Source organism: Brachyhypopomus gauderio, unplaced genomic scaffold (assembly GCF_052324685.1).
Source record: "Brachyhypopomus gauderio isolate BG-103 unplaced genomic scaffold, BGAUD_0.2 sc40, whole genome shotgun sequence".
In the NCBI taxonomy this organism is placed as follows: domain Eukaryota; kingdom Metazoa; phylum Chordata; class Actinopteri; order Gymnotiformes; family Hypopomidae; genus Brachyhypopomus; species Brachyhypopomus gauderio.
Window position 1 is genome coordinate 2,675,408 of NW_027506868.1, and position 20,636 is coordinate 2,696,043.

At 46.9% G+C, this 20,636-nt stretch overlaps 2 protein-coding genes across 18 annotated transcripts in view; one reads left to right on the forward strand and one right to left on the reverse strand.

Moving 5' to 3' along the window:
• cep350 (centrosomal protein 350) overlaps positions 1-20,636 on the forward strand; it is a 58,193-nt gene that overhangs the window by 18,014 nt on the left and 19,543 nt on the right. For 13 of the 16 annotated variants that reach the window (XM_076985424.1, XM_076985429.1, XM_076985426.1 and 10 more), the window contains 16 exons: positions 1,818-1,934; positions 2,124-2,866; positions 3,449-3,570; positions 4,033-4,874; positions 5,012-5,156; positions 5,584-5,690; positions 5,917-6,091; positions 6,758-7,136; positions 8,305-8,406; positions 10,313-10,404; positions 10,565-10,639; positions 11,877-12,055; positions 12,545-12,738; positions 13,198-13,382; positions 13,573-13,660; positions 13,753-13,899. In XM_076985424.1, the coding sequence (XP_076841539.1) occupies positions 1,818-1,934; positions 2,124-2,866; positions 3,449-3,570; positions 4,033-4,874; positions 5,012-5,156; positions 5,584-5,690; positions 5,917-6,091; positions 6,758-7,136; positions 8,305-8,406; positions 10,313-10,404; positions 10,565-10,639; positions 11,877-12,055; positions 12,545-12,738; positions 13,198-13,382; positions 13,573-13,660; positions 13,753-13,899 (3,692 nt within the window). The remainder of the gene's footprint in view (positions 1-1,817; positions 1,935-2,123; positions 2,867-3,448; positions 3,571-4,032; positions 4,875-5,011; positions 5,157-5,583; positions 5,691-5,916; positions 6,092-6,757; positions 7,137-8,304; positions 8,407-10,312; positions 10,405-10,564; positions 10,640-11,876; positions 12,056-12,544; positions 12,739-13,197; positions 13,383-13,572; positions 13,661-13,752; positions 13,900-20,636) is intronic. The other 3 variants (XM_076985428.1, XM_076985427.1, XM_076985434.1) reach the window with 3 other exon arrangements.
• On the reverse strand, positions 14,552-18,840 carry LOC143485826 (uncharacterized). Of its 2 annotated transcripts, XR_013123051.1 has the most exons (3): positions 16,861-18,840; positions 16,476-16,598; positions 14,552-16,338 (listed from the first exon to the last, which is right to left on the reverse strand). XR_013123051.1 is itself a non-coding variant. In XM_076985441.1 (2 exons), the coding sequence occupies exons 1-2, from the start codon at positions 18,463-18,465 to the stop codon at positions 16,268-16,270; spliced, it is 2,061 nt and encodes a 686-aa protein (XP_076841556.1). In that variant the 5' UTR covers positions 18,466-18,840; the 3' UTR covers positions 14,552-16,267. The 2 variants fall into 2 exon arrangements, 1 of the variants encoding a protein (XP_076841556.1); XM_076985441.1 differs by having other exon boundaries at positions 16,476-18,840.

The window sequence follows — 20,636 nt, forward strand, 5'->3', positions numbered from 1 at the left end:
TGTATTTTGGACGTAAAATCCGTCTGTCGGATTCTAAGGGTGAGCCTACTGCCCTGCGTTTACACTCAATAAATGCCCTTACCCTGTAAAAACACTACACTATAAAAATGGGCACATGATTAGTCAGCATGAAAGGGGACACGGCTTACTGTTGCTAAAAACACAACTCAGCGTGACATCGCCTTTATGATTGCCAGCTAATGTTAAGTGAATACTGCAGCACGTCATGAATAATTAGGTTAGTTAGCTAAGATATCTAGCCTAACTAGCGCTTACTGATGTGTGTCTTCTGTGCATTATATTTATAACTTACATTGATGAGTTTCTTCAAGTTCAAAGGTGAATTTTTGAAGGCCAATATTTCAACCTCTTTAGGGAGGCAGAGATGTCACTTCATCCTATAGGAATTTACTTTCACTCTGTCTCTAGGTAGGGCCAGGGTGGTCTACTTACTCACCCTCACCGCCACGATCACTCAATGTTGAAGGTGCCAATATATGTACATTAAAATGCCAACAAGCTTTTTATGCAGCACTTATGCTGCTCTTCTGCTGGTACCATCTCTTTTAATTAGATAAAAAGCGAATTATTTGGAATAATTTCAAGTATATGTGTATTTGTATAAATATGTAAATTAAGCTGAAGGTGCTGGAAAATACTGAAAATTGAAAAGTTCCGTACAAGTGCATGAACTCCACCTTGTAACTTCGCACGCACAAAAATTGAGAGGTGCACGACCTTGCGACGCCACTGCGTGCGTGGCCAACGCACATGGGCGGAGCCACCGCGATTGCATCATTTTTGCCGCGCGGACCCTTGCGGCAGTCACGACGTGTCAAGTGAACCTAGATTACGAAGCTCAAGTGTTCAGCAGAGTAAATGAGACACGACCGGAGCATGCACAGTTTTCTCATGAGACAGCCTGATCGCTTGACCTGGTTCCAGCGCCAGCTAACATGTTTATAACTGTAACAAGTAACTATACAGCATGTAAAAAATGTAGTATGTGAGTAAAAGTATAAAACTGATGAAAATATGTAGTGAAGTAAAAGTGGAAGTAGGAGAAAAAAAAAATACTCCAGTAAAGTACAGATACAGCGTTTTAGTACTTAAGTACAGTAGTGAAGTAGTTCTACTTCGTTACTATACAACTCTGGTCAAGTATAAACCAGGCTTAACTTGCTACATAGCCAAAGAGATGCTTCCGTTAAATACGGTCAAAAAGAAAACATTTATAAACACTGCAAAGATTTGACAAGCAGTATGAACTGCCAAAGAAAACCTCTATCTCCCAAACTGCCATTCCAACCTTATATAATGAAGTGAAAGATGGCGTTCTGAAGGAGATTAAAGACATCTCATTTTACTCTGCCACTACAGATATGTGGTCAAGCTCAAATATGACCCCATACATGAGCTTTACAATACATTACATTACTGCAAGCTGATGTAATTGTATTATTATGCTACTATATTATTATTGTGGCACATTGTCTTAAAGTTCCTTTGGGGAGCCCAGAAGCAAGAAAAAATTCTATAATTGCACTTTAAAATGACAATATTATCGTTTATCGCAATAATTTCTGGGACAATATATCGTTCTGAAAATTATCGTGACAGGCCTAGTTCTTCCAAAACACATTAAGTTTAAAGTGCAACAGGCAGACAGCAACCTTTCAACACTCAGAATTAAGTTTAAAATGTAACAGATCAAACCCTAATCTTCCCTTCCTATAGTGTTATGGCCCTACCTGGTTAGGGCCCATACCAGGTTTGGTAGAAGGATAGGGTCTGATTCTGGTGCTCTGTCTCTATAGTGATCAGCACGTCCTCGTGGCGAGAGGGTCAGAAGCTTGTGAAGATGATGCTGGGATCTGCACCACGCTTACCCCATGAACCCCGGGCCCAATCAGCAGAAAGACCCGGACACACTGGTGGGTACAAACCCCAACCCCCTCCAACTGCCTGCTGCTCTATGCTGTGAACACTGCAGACTCATCATATATTCCACACGTTAGCATGTCTTTACACTGAAAACTGGGGGAAAAGTTGATATTGTTGAGAATTCAAAGATTTTGTTCTCTCTCTGGCGAACCCCCCCCCCCCCCCCCCCCCCACCCCAGCGTCTGACACTCAGTTGAAGGTGAATTGCCACTCCAGGGTGAGGAGCACAGAGAGACCAGACCCCCACAGAATGCCTGGAGCAACTGCACCCTCCAGACTAGCAGGGAGCGATAAAAAAGTTCCTGTAGCCACAGAGATGTCCAAACGAACGAGTCACGGAGACAAAGGCCCTGTAAAAGAGCAATCCATCCAACTAGTAACAGCCAGTAGAGGCAAAGGGACTATGGCGGCGCAAACCTCCAGACCTGCAGCAGTAGCTGAGCAGCCCGCTGGGAAGGATAAATGCACATCACCCAGCAGAGGTCTCCTCTCAGCAGACATCCAGGGCATACTAGATGACCTGCAGCTGGAGGGTGTGGTGAAGAAACCAGGCAGGGGAGGAGCCTGCAGGAGGAGGAACCCAGAACTACACTGTCCAGCTCCGCCCACTTTGTCCCGCTGCGCTGGTCCGGCGCACACCTGCCCAGAGACCCGTGAGCAAACGGCGCCAAGAAAACGGCACTATGACACAGACACGGTACGGCAGTACATCACCCGACAGCAAGAGGACAGGAAGAGGAAGCAGTCAGAGCAGAGGCGGAGTCAGAGAGAAGAGGCACAGAGGCGGAGTCAGCGCCTGCAGGAGCTCTACAGGAAACAGAGAGAGGGTGTGGCCAGAGCTCCTGCTCCACCCCCCAACCCTGTGCAAACACGCCTGCAGGAAACGTATACCAAACTTCTTTTGGAGCACACACTGCAGCAGGTATAAATACACACAACACAGCCTTTGTAACCTTGTTTCGTAAGCTGTTCGTCGTAAGCTGTTCGTCGTAAGCTGTGCGTCGTAAGCTGTGCGTCGTAAGCTGTGCGTCGTAAGCTGTGCGTCGTAAGCTGTGCTCCGTGTCGTAAGCTGTTAGTCGTAAGCTGTGCTCCGTGTCGTAAGCTGTTAGTCGTAAGCTGTGCTCCGTGTCGTAAGCTGTTAGTCGTAAGCTGTGCTCCGTGTCGTAAGCTGTTAGTCGTAAGCTGTGCTCCGTGTCGTAAGCTGTTAGTCGTAAGCTGTGCTCCGTGTCGTAAGCTGTGCTCCGTGTCGTAAGCTGTGCTCCGTGTCGTAAGCTGTGCTCCGTGTCGTAAGCTGTGCTCCGTGTCGTAAGCTGTGCTCCGTGTCGTAAGCTGTGCTCCGTGTCGTAAGCTGTGCTCCGTGTCGTAAGCTGTGCTCCGTGTCGTAAGCTGTGCTCCGTGTCGTAAGCTGTGCTCCGTGTCGTAAGCTGTGCTCCGTGTCGTAAGCTGTGCTCCGTGTCGTAAGCTGTGCTCCGTGTCATAAGATGTGTGCTGTGTTGTGCTGTAGTCCAGGTCAGTGTATCAGCCATCTGGGGAATCAGACAAAGAGAATAAGAGACAGGAGCCTCTCAGTTCTTCTCCCAGTGAGCTGTCTGTGTCTGAGCTCGGACCTTCTCCACTTCTGTCCAGGTAACATGTAAACGTACACACACACACACACACACACACACACACACACACATACATATTACTCATGCAGTAATGTAATGTTCAGCCACATTGAGAGGTGTAGTACAATGTGATTGCTCTTGGAACAAACAATCTTGTTGATGGATAACTTCGGGTTCAGATTATCTGTTTGAATCTTCCTGGGTTAATGTTAGGGTTAGTGTTGGGTTTAGGTTTGTTGGGGTTAGTGTTGGGTTTGTTGGGGTTGGGTTAGTTGGGGTTCGTGTTGGGTTTGAGTTTGTTAGTGTTGGGTTTGTTGGGGTTAGTGTTGGGTTTGGGCATCAGTCAAAATGCAGAATGAGGTTTCTTTGCTTAGGCCACAGTATTAGTTTTGTGGGTTGGTGCAGGAACAGTGATGCTATGTGTTCTTCTGCACTATTTAATGTGATCTGACATACAAGGTGTGTGTGTGTGTGTGTGTAGGGCTGCACTAGGCTTGGGGAATCTTTACTCTTCTTGGCTGCATGCTGAGCATCATGGCAATTCCCCCCTGCCGACTACAGAGGGAGTGCCGCCCCCTGGTGGACAACTCCTGCCCCTGCCACCAGAGGGAATCATGGAAGGTGCTCACACTGCAGCCCCAAACAAGGCTGGTGGGGATCTCCACAGTGACCTCCGGGTTAGCAGGGTGGAGCGGGTGGAGGCTCTGAAGGCTCGGGCCGCTTCTCTTTCCAGCCGTGTGGAGAGTGAGGCACGCAGGCTTGCCAGTGTCCCCAGTGTCCCTAGCACATGCCTCCCAGTGACTGATGATGTCCTCTGTGCAAAGCCGCAGAGCCCCCCGGAGAGGGAGGAGCCTCCGTCGCGCCTGAACGTGCAGCAGCTGCTGCGTGCGGGTCAGTGTGTGTTTGGGGGGGACCTGCCTGGAGTCGGCAAAATGGACCAGCACCACACAGCTGGCCCTGCACCCGCCCTCCCTGTGGACAGGTGTACAGGTGTGTGTGATTCTAGCGGCACCATCAGTGAGGGGCCGCTGAGCGACGGCAGCGTGTCCGAGCCGGAGGTGGAGGACGCTCTGGGGGACCCTGCTGGTGTGAAGACGCACCACCATAAGCCATCGGTAGTAAAGGGTACAGCAGACTACTGCAGCACCCTATTCAACAACCACGCCCACAACCCCATTTCGGTGTTCCAGAGAGAGGCGGAGCAGGCCGCCCCCTTCAGGTCTGCACTACAGAATAACCAGCTGCCCTGGGAGGAGCTGTCCAAGGGGAGCTCTCACAGTGTCATCAACATATTTACAAAGAACATCCATAACTACAGCAAAGGTAGTGTTGAGTTGAGATACCACACATGATTAGAACGCTTTATACATTTAACCCTAAGGAATACACTGATTGACTGATTGTGCACATCTGCGTGTGTGTGTGTGTGTGTGTGTGTGTGTGTGTGTGTGTGTGCGCAGTGATGGATGAATCTGGCATTACTCCCCTCCATGGTGCTCTACCTGCTGGTAGCTCAGTGATTGGCGGCACAGCCTATGAAGATGACTTCATTTCATCCTGCAGTAGTAGCCAATCAGCATCAAGGAGAACTGCGAACAGCCTCAGGTAGGTGGAGCTTTCATAGGTCAGGTGGCCTTCATCTGGCAGGGAAGCAGGAGAGAGCGTCAGGCTGTGCTCGCGTCAGGCTGTGCTCGCGTCAGGCTGTGCTCGCGTCAGGCTGTGCTCGCGTCAGGCTGGGCTCGCGTCAGGCTGGGCTCGCGTCAGGCTGGGCTCGCGTCAGGCTGGGCTCGCGTCAGGCTGGGCTCGCGTCAGGCTGGGCTCGCGTCAGGCTGGGCTCACGTCAGGCTGGGCCAGCCTTTCTACTAGTGCTACTTTCAAGGAATCATGAGCATTTCAAGCAATCCTTTTCTCAATAACATTAGTGAGTAGTAACTAGCCCTGCAGTCATATTTTGTGATTATGTGCCACTAGGGGGCAGTCTCAGTACTGATGTGAGTTTGGTGTGTCTGAGCTGACATATTTGTTTGAGCAGCAATGGCCACACTGGCGGAGCTAAAGACAGCACAGCGAACTGCTCACCCTCCTCCACCCTCTCCTCCAGCACCTCCACCCTCTCCACATGTTCCTCCAGCAGAAGAGGTGAGAAGAGAATACACACCCTCATACACACCCTCACACTGCCCTGCGTGCTCACCCTCTGCCTCTGATCATACATGTTTGTGAGGGTGGCTGGTAGATGTAAATGCATCTGTATAGTGTAACTGTTGGAGAGTGATGTTGACAAAGGTTGTTACCAAAGCTGTGGTTCTATAGAGGAGCTGAGATGTCTGCTTGTGTTCAGTGTTATCTCCCTCCCCCCTGTTAGAGAGGAGACTTGAGCGCACCCTGGTGGAACGACAGATGAATGCATCTGTCGTGTCTGACCTGCACTGGAATGGTTTGAGAAAGAGGGACTCTGAGAACAGCTCAGCAAGTGGCTCTCATAGGGACACTGACACTGATGGGACTCTAGGGGGCGCCACACTCAACTCTGTCCACAGGTAAGCCCAGGCTGGACTGGTGAGTGAGGGGTGCGTGCGTGCGTGTGCGTGTGTGTGTTCAGGGGTGTTAACAGCAGTGCCTGAGACGGGTGCTTCACACACAGCAGTGGTGCTTGGACCTCCACACAAGTGTCATCACACCACAGCTCATCTGAGTGGTCCTCACCACTGTCGTGCATCAGACTTACAGACACCTTTCTCAAGCTTTGTGAAGCATGGAGGAATGTTCTCTAACCCTAACGGACACACACACATACACACACAGAGGGATCTTTTGTTTGAATTGGTTGTAATGAGAGATCCCTATTGCAGCTCAGACTTGTTGCCAGGGAGATGTTTTTCTTCATTGCCTTTCCTGAAGTTTCTTGTTGCAGGTGTTCACCACATCGCTCACTGAGGGCTCTGAGTGTACACATGTGTGTTGTGATGTTTGAGTGTGGGGCTTTGATTTCTAAGTGTGTGTGCTGTGGTTTCTGAACATGTGTGTGGTGTAGTTGGAGTGTGTGGTAAAATACATGATTGAAAAATGTGACTTTTGACAGAATGTATGATCAACCTAGAGAAGAGCTGTGTAGAGATGTGATGTGAACAGTGCATCATGCCCTGGTGTTGAGGTGATGTGTACATGTGTGTTCAGGTGACCTGTATGTGTGTTGTGTTTGGCAGTGTGATATCTGAGGTCCAGACGTTTCCCAGAAGTCCTCCTGCGTCTCCTGATTCGCCTGTTGACTTTACCAGGGTCTCCCCACCCAGGCCTTCTGCTCACTCTGATGTCCCCTGCTCTCCTTCAGTCAGCCCATCCGGCACTAATGACCCCAAACCCAGCTCCGGTCCTGCCCCAGGTCCTGCCCCCAACACTCTGCCGACTCCTGTGAGTGGTGGCCCCATGCATTTTGCCCCAGGTGTCCTTCAACAGCGAATGAGCGCAGAGCTGAACTACTTGTCTGCTGTGGAGGAGTCAGTGCGTCAGCTCTGTGATGTGGAGAGGGTACGAGCTGTCTCACTCGCACAGCAGGAGAGTGTCTCACTCGCACAGATACTGAAGGTGAGACAACACCTCACTGCCACAAAGTTCCTTTTTTAGGGATTAGGGGGTTAGGGTTAGGGGTTTAGGGGCAGTGTTGGGAACGTTACTTTAAAAAGGTAATTAGTTATAGTTACTCACTACTTGTTCAAAAAAGTAACTGAGTTAGTAACTGAATTACTCTATAATAAAAGTAACTCGTTACCAGGGAAAGTAACTATTTGCATTACAGTAAAAAAAATATTATATGCCAAAATGTTATATGCCAATGAATAAGGATTTTTTGAAAAAGCAGTTTTCACAGTCTGTTGAAATGAGTAGATCAGAAAGGTGTTTAACTTTTGATATTTATTCCACATCAACAGACCAGTGCAGGATAAAATCCATTAAAATCCCAAATCTTTGTTTAAAAAAAAAAAAGTAAAAGTAAACAGTTACACTATATAAAGTGCATTTACATCTATCAAATTAAATTAAATTCTCTCAACCTGAGACAACTGGTTTGTTCACAACAGAAGTAAACTTAACAATAAAACCTATATTCTTAATTAAATAAATCAAATACCCAGTCTGGTAGATATTCAGGAACTTCTAGTATTTTCTTAAATAATGTTAATATCGCCACCTTGAAAATACAAATTTTTCTTCGGCTTGCTCCTGACTCGCCATTTTTGCCTCTTCTCTGTTTGTGTCGTTTGTCACTCACTGGTGTGCTTCAGCGCGCATGTAAAAAAAAACTGGCTCTGATTGGCTACTATAACGCTGCCTTAGCCAATCGCTTACTGACTTGCTAAGTTAAACGGGTGTTACGCCGAGAACTGTGACCTATCGAGATCTGTTATTCCTCACTAGCCTGGGCAGCGGTCCACTCGCATTACTGTTAGTATATCAATATATAGTAACGCACCACTTTTAATGACCAGTAACGTCAATGGCATTGTAACGACAGGAAAAGTAATTAATTATATTATCCCGTTACTGACAAAATGACGCAGTTACCCATCACCGTTATTTGCAACACTGGTTAGGGGTTAACCCTTCTGTAGGGTTAGGGGGTTGGGGGTTAACCCTTCTCGAGCACTGGGCTCTCTTATTACTGTGGGTTTACCTTAATGTGGACTTGCAATCCCCATCACAGAGTGTGTGTCTGCGTGTCTTGTGTGTGTGTGTGTAACATTTACCCCACCAGGCCCAGCAGTCCAGACAGGAGCGAGATCTGCAGCTACTGAAGATAAAGGCAGAGCAGGAGACCCTAGAGACTCAGAGACAACTACAGGAGAGGAGTGTACAGGTACACACATACAGTCATGGCCAAAAGTTGAAAGAATGACATTTTCACATGATCTGCTGCCCTCTGGTTTTTGTGTGTTTGTCAGATGTTTTTATCACATACAGAAATATAATTGCAATCATATTATGAGTAACAAAAGCTTTTATTGACAGTTAGAATGAGTTAACGCAGCATGTCAATATTTGCGGTATTGACCCTTCTTCAGGACCTCTGCAATTCTCCGTGGCATGCTCTCAATCAACTTTTGGACCAAATCCTGACTGATAGAAGGCCATTCTTGCACAATCAATCCTTGCATTTTGTCAGAATGTGTAGGTTTTTGTTTGTCCACCCATCTTGATTGACCTCAAGTTCCCAATGGGATTAAGATCTGGGGAGTGTCCAGGCCATGGACCCTGGAACATGGACATGGAATCTCTGTTTTGTTCCCAGAGCCATTTAGTTATCGCCTTTGCTTTATGGCAAGGTGCTCCATCATGCTGGAAAAGGCATTGTTGATCACCAAACTGCTCTTGGATGGTTGGGAGAAGTTGCTCTCAGAGGACATTCTGGTACCATTCTTTATTCATGGCTGTGTTTTTAGGCAAGACTGTGAGAGAGCCGATTCCCTTGGCTGAGAAGCAACCCCACACATGAATGGTTTCAGGATGCTTTACAGTTGGCATGAGACAAGACTGGTGGTAGCGCTCACCTAGTCTTCTCCAAACAAGCTGTTTTCCAGATGTCCCAAACAATCGGAAAGGGGATTCATCAGAGAAAAAGACTTTACCCCAGTCCTCAGCAGTCCACTCCCTGTTCCTGTTGCAGAATATCAGTCTGTCCCTGATGTTTGTTCTGGAGAGAAGTGGCTTCTTTGCTGCCCTCCTTGAGACCAGGCCTTGCTCCAAGAGTCTCTGCCTCACAGTGTGTGCAGATGCACTCACACCTGCCTGCTGCCATTCCTGAGCAAGCTCTGCACTGCTGGTAGTCCCGCAGCTGAAACACTTTTAAGAGACGGTCATGGTGCTTGCTGGTCTTTCTTGGGCGCCCTGGAGCTTTTTTGGCAACAATGGAACCTCTCTCCTTGAAGTTCTTGATGATGCGATAGATTGTTGACTGAGGTGCAATCTTTCTAGCTGCAATACTCTTCCCTGTTAGGCCATTTTTGTGCAGTGCAATGATGACTGCACGTGTTTTTTAGACATAACTATGGTTAACAGAAGAGAAACAATGATGCCAAGCACCAGCCTCCTTTTAAAGTATCCAGTGGTGTCATTCTTACTTAATCATGACAGATTGATCTCCAGCCCTGTCCTCATCAACACCCACACCTGTGTTAATGGAGCAATCACTGAAATTATGTTAGCTGGTCCAGGGCTGCAATGAAGTTGAAATGTGTTTTGGGGGATAAAGTTCATTTTCTAGGCAAATATTGTTTGCAATTAATATTGCAATTAATTGCTGTTAAGCTGATCACTCTTTATAACATTCTGGAGTATATGTAAATTGCCATTATAAAAACTGAAGCAGTAGACTTTGTAAATAATTAATATTTGTATCATTCTCAAAACTTTTGGCCATTACTGTACACACACACACACACACACACACACACACACACATACCCTAAAGACTCAGAGACAACTACAGGAGAGAAGTGTACAGGTACACACACACACACACCCTAGAGACTCAGAAACAACTGCAGGAGAGGAGTGTACAGGTACACACATACAGTCTCACACACTCACACACCCTAGAGACTCAGAGACAACTACAGGAGAGGAGTGTACAGTTACACATACACACTCTCACACACACTTCTGTATTTATTTATTTATTTGTCTGGTGTAAGTGCTCATGCTGTGTGTGTGTGTGTGTGTGTGTGTGTGTGTGTGTGTGTGTGTGTGTGTGTGTGTGTGTGTAGATGACTGAGCTAGCCCAAGCTCGGTTGCTGGGTGTCGCCTCCTTCACACCTCTGTATGACCAACAGAGGCAGCCCCTCCCACAGACAGACAGGTAACCAATCACTGCACACATGCAAAAGGTATTTCCTCTTGTGTGTCTGTAGACTGGTGTGATTCTGTGTCTGGAGTTTGGCTTGACTGCTCTTCAGCTGTTTGCTTCCTACAGTCTGAGCACTATTGCAGTTCCGTGTGTGTGTGTTTGTGTGTGGCAGTAGCAGGGACATGTCCCCAGGCAGAGAGGCGTCCCAGACAGCAGCCTCCCCCCCACACAGGAAACACACCTCCAGGTTCAGCTGCTCATTCTTCTCATTTTCTTGTCCATCACTGTGTTATTTGTAACTGTGACCCTGCGCATATTTCAGTTAGCATTCATTGAATCTAGGGCTGGGTATTGATTCAAATTCCAAGAATCGGTCCGATTCTGAAGATTAAGAATCGATTTATTTCGATTTAATCGATTCTATCCAATTCGATCCAATTCGGGGTTTAGTGTTATTAAAAATGTATTTGAGCTGTTTCCTGACTATGTACAGAAGCAACATGTTAAAACTAGTATTATATCGATATTCATCAGCAAATAGTTACTGGTAGTTGGTAGTTACTGATGGCTGGAAGACTGGTGAAAAGGGTAATCATAAATCTACCTTCAAGAAAGGTAATAAACAGGACAATAAACAGGACATCTTTGAGGTGTCTATATCTGCAACAGTGGACTCCTACTGGGACACTAACCAGTGCATTATTATTATGATTGAAATAATTAAGAATTCACCCAAAAGCTGTTGCTACCAAATGCATTTTTATTTTAAAAGTGCTCACACTTAATAAACTGAAAGTATAAAATGTAAACGTGTATTTTTCTTTAAAGTGCGAATATAAGAACAGAACTGTCGTTACGGTCCCCGACCCCTCCCTTTTGGGTGTGTGTTAACGTTGTCTGCGTCTACTCGTCTGCGTCTGTAGATCTCCGTGGGTGCGGGTGCGTCTTGTGATAGTCCGTCTCACCTGTGGCTCGTCTCGTCACGTGGGGTTTGTGTGTTCGCGGAGCGTCCTGTGCTCGTCGTTGTTTGAGTCACACACGTTCTATGTAAACGTGTTTTATGTGCGCTGTCTGCGCTTTGGTAAATGTAATAAACGTAACTATTTGGAAAGTGCAAAGGATTCTGTCTCATCCATCACATTGCGCCCAACGTTACAAGAACATTTTAAACTTTTTTAAACTGTAAAAACACTGGGTAAACGGTCACTGACACTGGATAAACTGTCCTTCTGTTTTTAGATTGCCGATTTGACTATCGTCGTTAGCGTCACTGTCCGACGCCATGTTGTTTTACAGTTAGTTAGACCGAGCACACCTGCGTGAATTCAGTGACGAGGCGGGGGTAAAAGTTTACAAAAAAAATCTTTGGACGTACAAATCGATTATCAGATCATCATATGCGAATCGATTCTGAATCGGAAAATCGATTTTTTCAACACAGGCCTAATTGAATCCCAGTCTATCTTTGTGTCGTTGTCTTTTAGTGAAGGAGACAGCGTCAGTGTTAGGAGAAGCCCCTCCCCCTCATTAAAGGAGGAGGGTGGAGCAACAGGATCAGGCGATTGCAGAGGGCGGAGCAACAGCTCTTTGGAAGAAGAGGCACACATGGCCATTGATGACTCCCTACACACCGACAGCATCCACTCCATGCTGGAGGACAGGGGTGAGGGACACACTGCCTACTATGCTGGGGGATGGGGGTGAGGGACACACTGCTCACTATGCTGGGGGTGAGGGGGACACTGCTCACGATGCTGGGGGACGGGGGTGAGGGACACACTGCTCACGATGCTGGGGGACGGGGGTGAGGGACACACTGCTCACGATGCTGGGGGACGGGGGTGAGGGACACACTGCTCACAATGCTGGGGGACGGGGGTGAGGGACACACTGCTCACAATGCTGGGGGACGGGGGTGAGGGACACACTGCTCACAATGCTAAAACTGTGTTAAAGTAGCATGTTTGTTTATAGAGATCATTGGTACAATAGTAGCTGGTGCAGGTGGATCTGCACAGAATGAGTTTGGTTCAGCATGTGGGCTGAACGCTGAACTACAGGATGCACTGGGTGTTGCTATTGGGACTGGGCTCAGTTTTCTGGTGCAGTTCTACAGGAGTTGACCTGCTTCACCCTGTTCTGTTCCCGTTAGCAGACAGCACCTCTGTTGCTACAGAATGCTCCGTGAGGTACGAGGAGTCCGTGACCGAAGATGAGCTGGAGAAATCATTCCGATCGCTTCTACCCTCCGAGTCACACTGGAGAGACTCGGTGGAGCGCGGCCGGAGCCCTCTGGCCGAGTCTTACAATGAGCGCGGCCAGGACTCCTCAAAGCTGTCCATCAAGGTGCTGTCCTCCCACTAATGACACCAGCACATCTAGAGGAACTAAATCACCTGTATTGTAATCGCCTGTACTGTAATCACCTGTTTCAATCCCAGTTCTGCAGTGTTGCACTAGTCAACAACAGGAGGCCTAACTGATCATTTTGAAGTCCTAAACCTGACCGTGACCCTGGGGTAATAGAAGGTTGTGTTGTAGTGGTTAAGGCCTAAATCTAACCCTGCCCCTGGGGTAATAGAAGGTTGTGTTGTACTGTTTAAGCTTCTCCCTCCCTTTTCCATGACGACCATGCAGGTTTGTAGAGGGCGAGGTGTTCACACACAGCTGTGGCATGTGACTGTACACTGAGTCTTCACACAGTGCAGTGTGATGAGTTCACACACACACACACACCCACACACACCAGCACACACACACTGGTATATTGGGTTATGTTTGAACACATCCTCTGTGTTCCCACAGGACAGCAGCGCGCGTTTCTCAGGCGGCCAGGACAGCTTCTCCAAGTTCACCATGGCGATGGTGAAGCAGTACATGCAGGAGGAGGAGCTACGTGCTCGTCACCAGAGTTCACTGCTCCGCCTACGCCACAGAGCCCTCACCGACAAGACCAAGGCAGAGCTCGCCTGGCTGGAGCACCAGAAAAAGTACCTACCCCCAACCTCACGTACCCCCACCTACCCCCACCCTCACGTACCCCCACCTACCCCCACCCACCCCCACCCTCACGTACCCCCACCTACCCCCACCCTCACATACTCCCACCTACCCCCACCCTCAAGTATCCTTCGTGGGTTTCGATGTTAAACTGCCGTGTCCCATCTTCACTCCTGCCAGGCGGCTGCGGGACAAAGGGGAAGATGACAAGATGCCCCCCCTGCGTAAGAGACAGAGAGGCCTGCTACTCCGGCTGCAGCAGGAACAGGTAACTGCCCCGTGACACCAGCAACAGAGTCTGACAACAGACTACAGTGTTTACAGTTTGCGCGTGTGTGTGTGTGTGTGTGTGTGTGTCAGGCGGAGATCAGGCGACTGCAGGACGTCAACAGAGCAGCTCGGAGGGAGCGTCATCTGCTCCTGAAGCAGCAGGAGGAGATTGAGAAGATACAACACACCACCCTCAAACTGAGACAGAAACTCAGGAGTGCAGGAGACACCAACCCGGTCCGAACACCACACACACCCACACCAAACCACACCCCCACCACACAGCACACCCACACCACACACACCATACACCCCCACCGCACATCACACCCCATCACATTACAACACCATGGCACAACATACTACACCCAACCACACCCCACCTCCCCATGTCCCCACATGCAGTCTCATGCTCCTACAGCGTTACACACACACACACACACTAAGGGTATCACGATTCTCTAAATCCTCGATTCGATTGTATTTCCGATTTTAGGCTCACGATTCCTAAGGGTCACGTAAAAAGGACACAAATTAAGTATTTAATTAAAATATCTTTAATATAGGGATGGGGAGATGTCTGCGATGTCTGCGATTCGACTGCACCGGTAGATTCAACGTGCATCGGGTTTAATTTTCGGGCGAATTTAGGGTGCATCGACTCTAGCCTTTTTGCATCGGCAAATACCATGGTTAAATCGGGTGTTTTGTTTTCCAGTATCTATTCCTTATTCTAACGTATTTACAGAGGCAACATACTTTGTATTTTTATTGATTTCTTTTTTTTTCGAGGCAACATAAATGACGCAAACGTACTGACACGCAAACGTACTGACGCAAACACGCAGACGTACACAACAAAGATGGAGGGAAACGAGCATTAGCAACGACAAAGATATTTAATGCACCAAAAAAGACACACAAATCAAACGTGTGGCAATATTTCGGGTTTTTTAAGCGAGGTGGTCAACTTGACAAGACGCACGCAATCTGCAAACAATGCCGTGGGGCTATCAAATACGTTAGTAGCACAACGAACCTGGCGACACACATGAAAAGACGGCAAGGTGTGGACATCTCTGCGGCCGCTACCCCCTCGTAAATCTAGCAGACAGTAGTGTTGCAGATCATAATTTTCACTATGTTAATACAGTACTTTTAAAAACTGTTCATCTTATGTTTTAAACATTTAGTATAAATATAGATGGAGAAAATAACTGAATAATTCACTTGAATAAATTAATGCTCTGTCTGAATATACTGAATTATGCATTTTTTATATTATGTATTGGTTTTGCTCCATTGAAAACAACCAGGGGTGAATTTCCCGAAACGTTCTTAGCGCTAAGTACTTCTTAACCTCATACGTTTCATACAAGGTTACGAAGCGCTACGAACGTTTCGGGAAACCCACCCCAGATGCATACATCCCTTAAATTGTTAGAGAGTAAAGTAGAATTGTGCTATTGAGTTAAGAAAACTGATGGGTTAGGCCAATACATCCTCAAACCTCAACTAACTGTATCGAATGATCATTTATCAAACCGAATCCTCATAAGTCATATCGTTATCAAATCATTTTGAATCTCATCATATCGTGAACAGGAGTGATTTACATTTACATTTATGGCATTTAGCAGACGCTCTTATCCAGAGCGACTTACAAAAGTGCTATGTAGTTGCTTGGAATCTCCAAGGTAGAATAGATAGTCCTGAACACAAGGTACTCTAAGCTGGAAAAACCACTAGACGAAAGTCAAATGATACCTAACAATTATACCTGAATATACACATCCCCTGAGGAAAAAGACAGTAAACAATTCCTATAACCCAATTATGCACAATACCTGAGGAAAGAGACGATAAAGTACAATAGACAAAGCATAATTATGCAAAGTGCACTTGAAAGAGGTGGGTCTTCAGTCGGCGTCTGAAGACAGCAAGTGACTCCGATGTTCGGACACACAAGGGAAGTTCATTCCACCACCTTGGAGCCAGGACAGAGAAAAGTCTGGATGCTTGTCTCCCATGTGTCCTGGATAATGGAGGGTCAAGACGAGACATACTTGAGGCGCGGAGGGCTCTAGGTATGCATCTGGGTTTTACCATGGCCATCAAGTAAGGAGGAGCTGGACCATCCTTTGCTTTGTAGGCCAGCACCAGGGTTTTATATTTGATGCGGGCAGCTACCGGAAGCCAGTGGAGGGAGGACAGCAAGGGAGTGACATGGCTGAACTTGGGAAGGTTGAAGACCAACCGAGCTGCAGCGTTCTGGATCAGTTGCAGGGGTTTGATGGCATGCATAGGAAGACCAGCCAGTAGGGAGTTGCAGTAGTCCAGTCTTGAGATAACAAGGGACTGGACAAGGACCTGAGTGGCCTCCCTAGAGAGAAATGGCCGAATCCTCCGAATGTTGTGAAGGGCGAATCTGCATGATCGTGTTGTGTTAGCAACGTGGGCCGTGAAGGAGAGCTGATTGTCGACAACTACACCAAGGCTACGCGCTTCCATGGATGGAGTGATCACGGTGTTCTCGAATGAGATAGAAAGATCACGATGAGGACTGGCTCTTGCAGGGATGTACAGCATCTCCGTCTTGCTTGGGTTAAGCTTTAGGTGGTGAGCTGCCATCCAAGAGGCAATGTCTTTCAGACATGCAGAGATTCGAGCTGAAACCTGTGTGTCAGAGGGTGGGAAGGAAAAGAAGAGCTGGGTGTCATCCGCATAACAGTGATAAGAGAAGCCATGTGCAGATATTGACTCACCCAGAGAGCGGGTATAAAGGGAAAAAAGAAGTGGACCCAGTACTGAACCTTGTGGAACACCGGTGGAGAGTTTGCATGGCGTGGATGTTGATCCTCCCCATGTTACTTGGTAGGAACGACCCTCCAGGTAGGATGCAAACCATGTCCATGCATTGCCAGTGATACCAAGGCCTGAGAGGATGGACAGAAGGATCTCATGATTGACTGTGTCAAAGGCAGCCGAAAGGTCAAGCAGAATCAGAACTGATGATAGTCCATTTGCTCTAGCCGCATGGAGTTTCTCAGTTACTGCAATGAGTGCAGTTTCCGTAGAATGTGCCGGCTTGAAGCCAGATTGGTTGGGGTCCTGAAGCTGGTTCTGTGAGAGAAAAGAGGATAGCTGGTTGTGTACAGCCCGTTCAAGGATCTTAGAAAGGAATGAGAGGAGAGATACCGGTCTGTAGTTGCTGATGTTGGTGGCATCAAGGTTGGGTTTCTTTAGGATTGGCACCACCCTAGCCGCCTTGAATGATGATGGCACAATTCCTGAAGATAAGGAGTTGTTGATGATGGTCGAGATGAAAGGGAGGAGTTCGTGGGAGATTGTCTGGAGGAGTGTGGATGGGATGGGGTCCAGAGGGCATGTGGTGGGACTGCTGGATGTCAGCAGCTGAAGCACCGTCTCAGCTGAGAGAGGAGAGAAGGAGGTTAGAGAAAAGGGAGGAGTAGGAGGGGACACAGTGGGAACAGGGACTAGGGAAAAGGTGCTGCGAATCGTATTGACCTTCTCTTCAAAGAAGGTGACAAAATCATCTGCAGTAAGAGAAGTGGGAGTTGGAGGGGGGGAGGGTTTGAGGAGAGAAGAGAAGATTTTGAACATCTTGCGTGGATCTGATGTAGATGCCTCCAGCTTCTCTCTGTAGAATGATGTCTTGGCAGCAGTTAGTTCCATGGAGAATAGGGACAGGAGAGACTGATACAAGCGAAGATCAGCAGTAAGCTTCGATTTCCTCCATCGCCTCTCAACCATCCTCAGTTCTCGTCGGTTGTTACGCAGGGTGTCCGAGAGCCAAGGAGCAGGTGGGGAGGATCTTGTGGGTTTGGAAGAGAGGGGACATAAGAGGTCAATAGATGAAGAGAGGGAGGACAATAAAGTGTCAGTGGCGGTGTCTGTGGAGAGACAAGAGAAAGAGTTATGGGACGGGAGGGCTGTGGTGATAGTAGAGGCAAGTACTGATGGAGAGATGGAATGAAGGTTACGACGGATGGTGGTAGTGCCTGTAGCAGTAAGGGTGTGACGGTGGGGAGGAAGAGATAAGGAGAAAGATACAAGGTGATGATCTGAACAGTGGAGAGGAGTTACTGCAATGTCCATCACTGCAGGTGGTCTAGTGAAGACCAGGTCTAGGACATTGCCTGCTCTGTGTGTTGGAGAAGACTGGGTGAGGTTGAGGTTGAATGATGACAGCAAAGGAAGAACGCCAGATGATTGTAGTTTATCTGTTGGGAGGTTGAAGTCACCAAGCAGAAGAAGAGGAGTTTCATCATTAGGGAGGACGCTCAGAAGTGTGTCTAATTCCTCAGTGAAGTTACCTAGGGTGCAGGGTGGACGATAAACAACAATGATGTGAAGTGTGGTTGGGAAGCGTACAGTGACAGCATGATACTCAAATGTTGAGATGGTAATTTGTGGGAAAGTGCAAGGAGTAAAGCGCCAGCAACTGGACAGAAGCAATCCAGTGCCACCTCCCCTTCCAGTCTGTCTTGGAGAGTGAGAGAAGGAAAATGCAGATGACAGGGCAGCAGGAGTAGCAGAGTTCTCTGGGGTGATCCATGTCTCTGTTAGGGCCAAGAAGTCAAGGGAGTGATGAGCTGCAATGGCTGTGATGAAGTCTGCTTTCTGGACTGCAGACTGGCAGTTCCAGAGCCCCCCGGTCGCAATGATCGGGGTGTTTGTTGAGAGTGGAGGGTAGATGAGGTTACTGGTAGTGCGTTTTCTGTAGTGATGTTTGTATTGACGGCGACTATAGGGAGTAAGAACAGGGATGGAAAAACACATGATGAATAAATGAATGAAGGTAGTATATGATGTGTGTCAAGGTGTGATACTTAACCAAAAAATGAAGATGGGCTTCAGTTGATTGAAGAGTAGAGGATGTCTCTAACCGCTACAGACAGCGTCTGTAGCGGACTGCCACTTATTTAAGCAGCAGTCAATATGTGGTCCCGCCTCCTCAGTTATTCACACTTCCTAACCCGAAACTAAGACAGCTGATTTCACTAATGACAACAATAGATACCAAGTAGACTACAGACTAGCAGAATCAAGCTGAAAGTAATGTAATCCAAGGCCTACCTTAAAACCAGAAGACAATCCCAAGAAAAACACAGCACAACTAATTCCAATCAGAAATGCCACTTATTTAAGCAGCAGTCAATATGTGGTCCCGCCTCCTCAGTTATTCACACTTCCTAACCCGAAACTAAGACAGCTGATTTCACTAATGACAACAATAGATACCAAGTAGACTACAGACTAGCAGAATCAAGCTGAAAGTAATGTAATCCAAGGCCTACCTTAAAACCAGAAGACAATCCCAAGAAAAACACAGCACAACTAATTCCAATCAGAAATGCCACTTATTTAAGCAGCAGTCAATATGTGGTCCCGCCTCCTCAGTTATTCACACTTCCTAACCCGAAACTAAGACAGCTGATTTCACTAATGACAACAATAGATACCAAGTAGACTACAGACTAGCAGAATCAAGCTGAAAGTAATGTAATCCAAGGCCTACCTTAAAACCAGAAGACAATCCCAAGAAAAACACAGCACAACTAATTCCAATCAGAAATGCCACTTATTTAAGCAGCAGTCAATATGTGGTCCCGCCTCCTCAGTTATTCACACTTCCTAACCCGAAACTAAGACAGCTGATTTCACTAATGACAACAATAGATACCAAGTAGACTACAGACTAGCAGAATCAAGCTGAAAGTAATGTAATCCAAGGCCTACCTTAAAACCAGAAGACAATCCCAAGAAAAACACAGCACAACTAATTCCAATCAGAAATGCCACTTATTTAAGCAGCAGTCAATATGTGGTCCCGCCTCCTCAGTTATTCACACTTCCTAACCCGAAACTAAGACAGCTGATTTCACTAATGACAACAATAGATACCAAGTAGGCTACAGACTAGCAGAATCAAGCTGAAAGTAATGTAATCCAAGGCCTACCTTAAAACCAGAAGACAATCCCAAGAAAAACACAGCACAACTAATTCCAATCAGAAATGCCACTTATTTAAGCAGCAGTCAATATGTGGTCCCGCCTCCTCAGTTATTCACACTTCCTAACCCGAAACTAAGACAGCTGATTTCACTAATGACAACAATAGATACCAAGTAGACTACAGACTAGCAGAATCAAGCTGAAAGTAATGTAATCCAAGGCCTACCTTAAAACCAGAAGACAATCCCAAGAAAAACACAGCACAACTAATTCCAATCAGAAATGCCACTTATTTAAGCAGCAGTCAATATGTGGTCCCGCCTCCTCAGTTATTCACACTTCCTAACCCGAAACTAAGACAGCTGATTTCACTAATGACAACAATAGATACCAAGTAGACTACAGACTAGCAGAATCAAGCTGAAAGTAATGTAATCCAAGGCCTACCTTAAAACCAGAAGACAATCCCAAGAAAAACACAGCACAACTAATTCCAATCAGAAATGCCACTTATTTAAGCAGCAGTCAATATGTGGTCCCGCCTCCTCAGTTATTCACACTTCCTAACCCGAAACTAAGACAGCTGATTTCACTAATGACAACAATAGATACCAAGTAGACTACAGACTAGCAGAATCAAGCTGAAAGTAATGTAATCCAAGGCCTACCTTAAAACCAGAAGACAATCCCAAGAAAAACACAGCACAACTAATTCCAATCAGAAATGCCACTTATTTAAGCAGCAGTCAATATGTGGTCCCGCCTCCTCAGTTATTCACACTTCCTAACCCGAAACTAAGACAGCTGATTTCACTAATGACAACAATAGATACCAAGTAGACTACAGACTAGCAGAATCAAGCTGAAAGTAATGTAATCCAAGGCCTACCTTAAAACCAGAAGACAATCCCAAGAAAAACACAGCACAACTAATTCCAATCAGAAATGCCACTTATTTAAGCAGCAGTCAATATGTGGTCCCGCCTCCTCAGTTA

Excerpts from the sequence above, each read along its gene's own strand:
- LOC143485826 (XM_076985441.1), bottom strand. The coding sequence starts at position 18,465 with ATGTGTTTTTCCATCCCTGTTCTTACTCCCTATAGTCGCCGTCAATAC. Across the intron at positions 16,339-16,475 it reads CTCCACCGGTGTTCCACAAG|GTTTCAGCTCGAATCTCTGC; the intron begins GTTCAGTACTGG and ends TCTGACACACAG.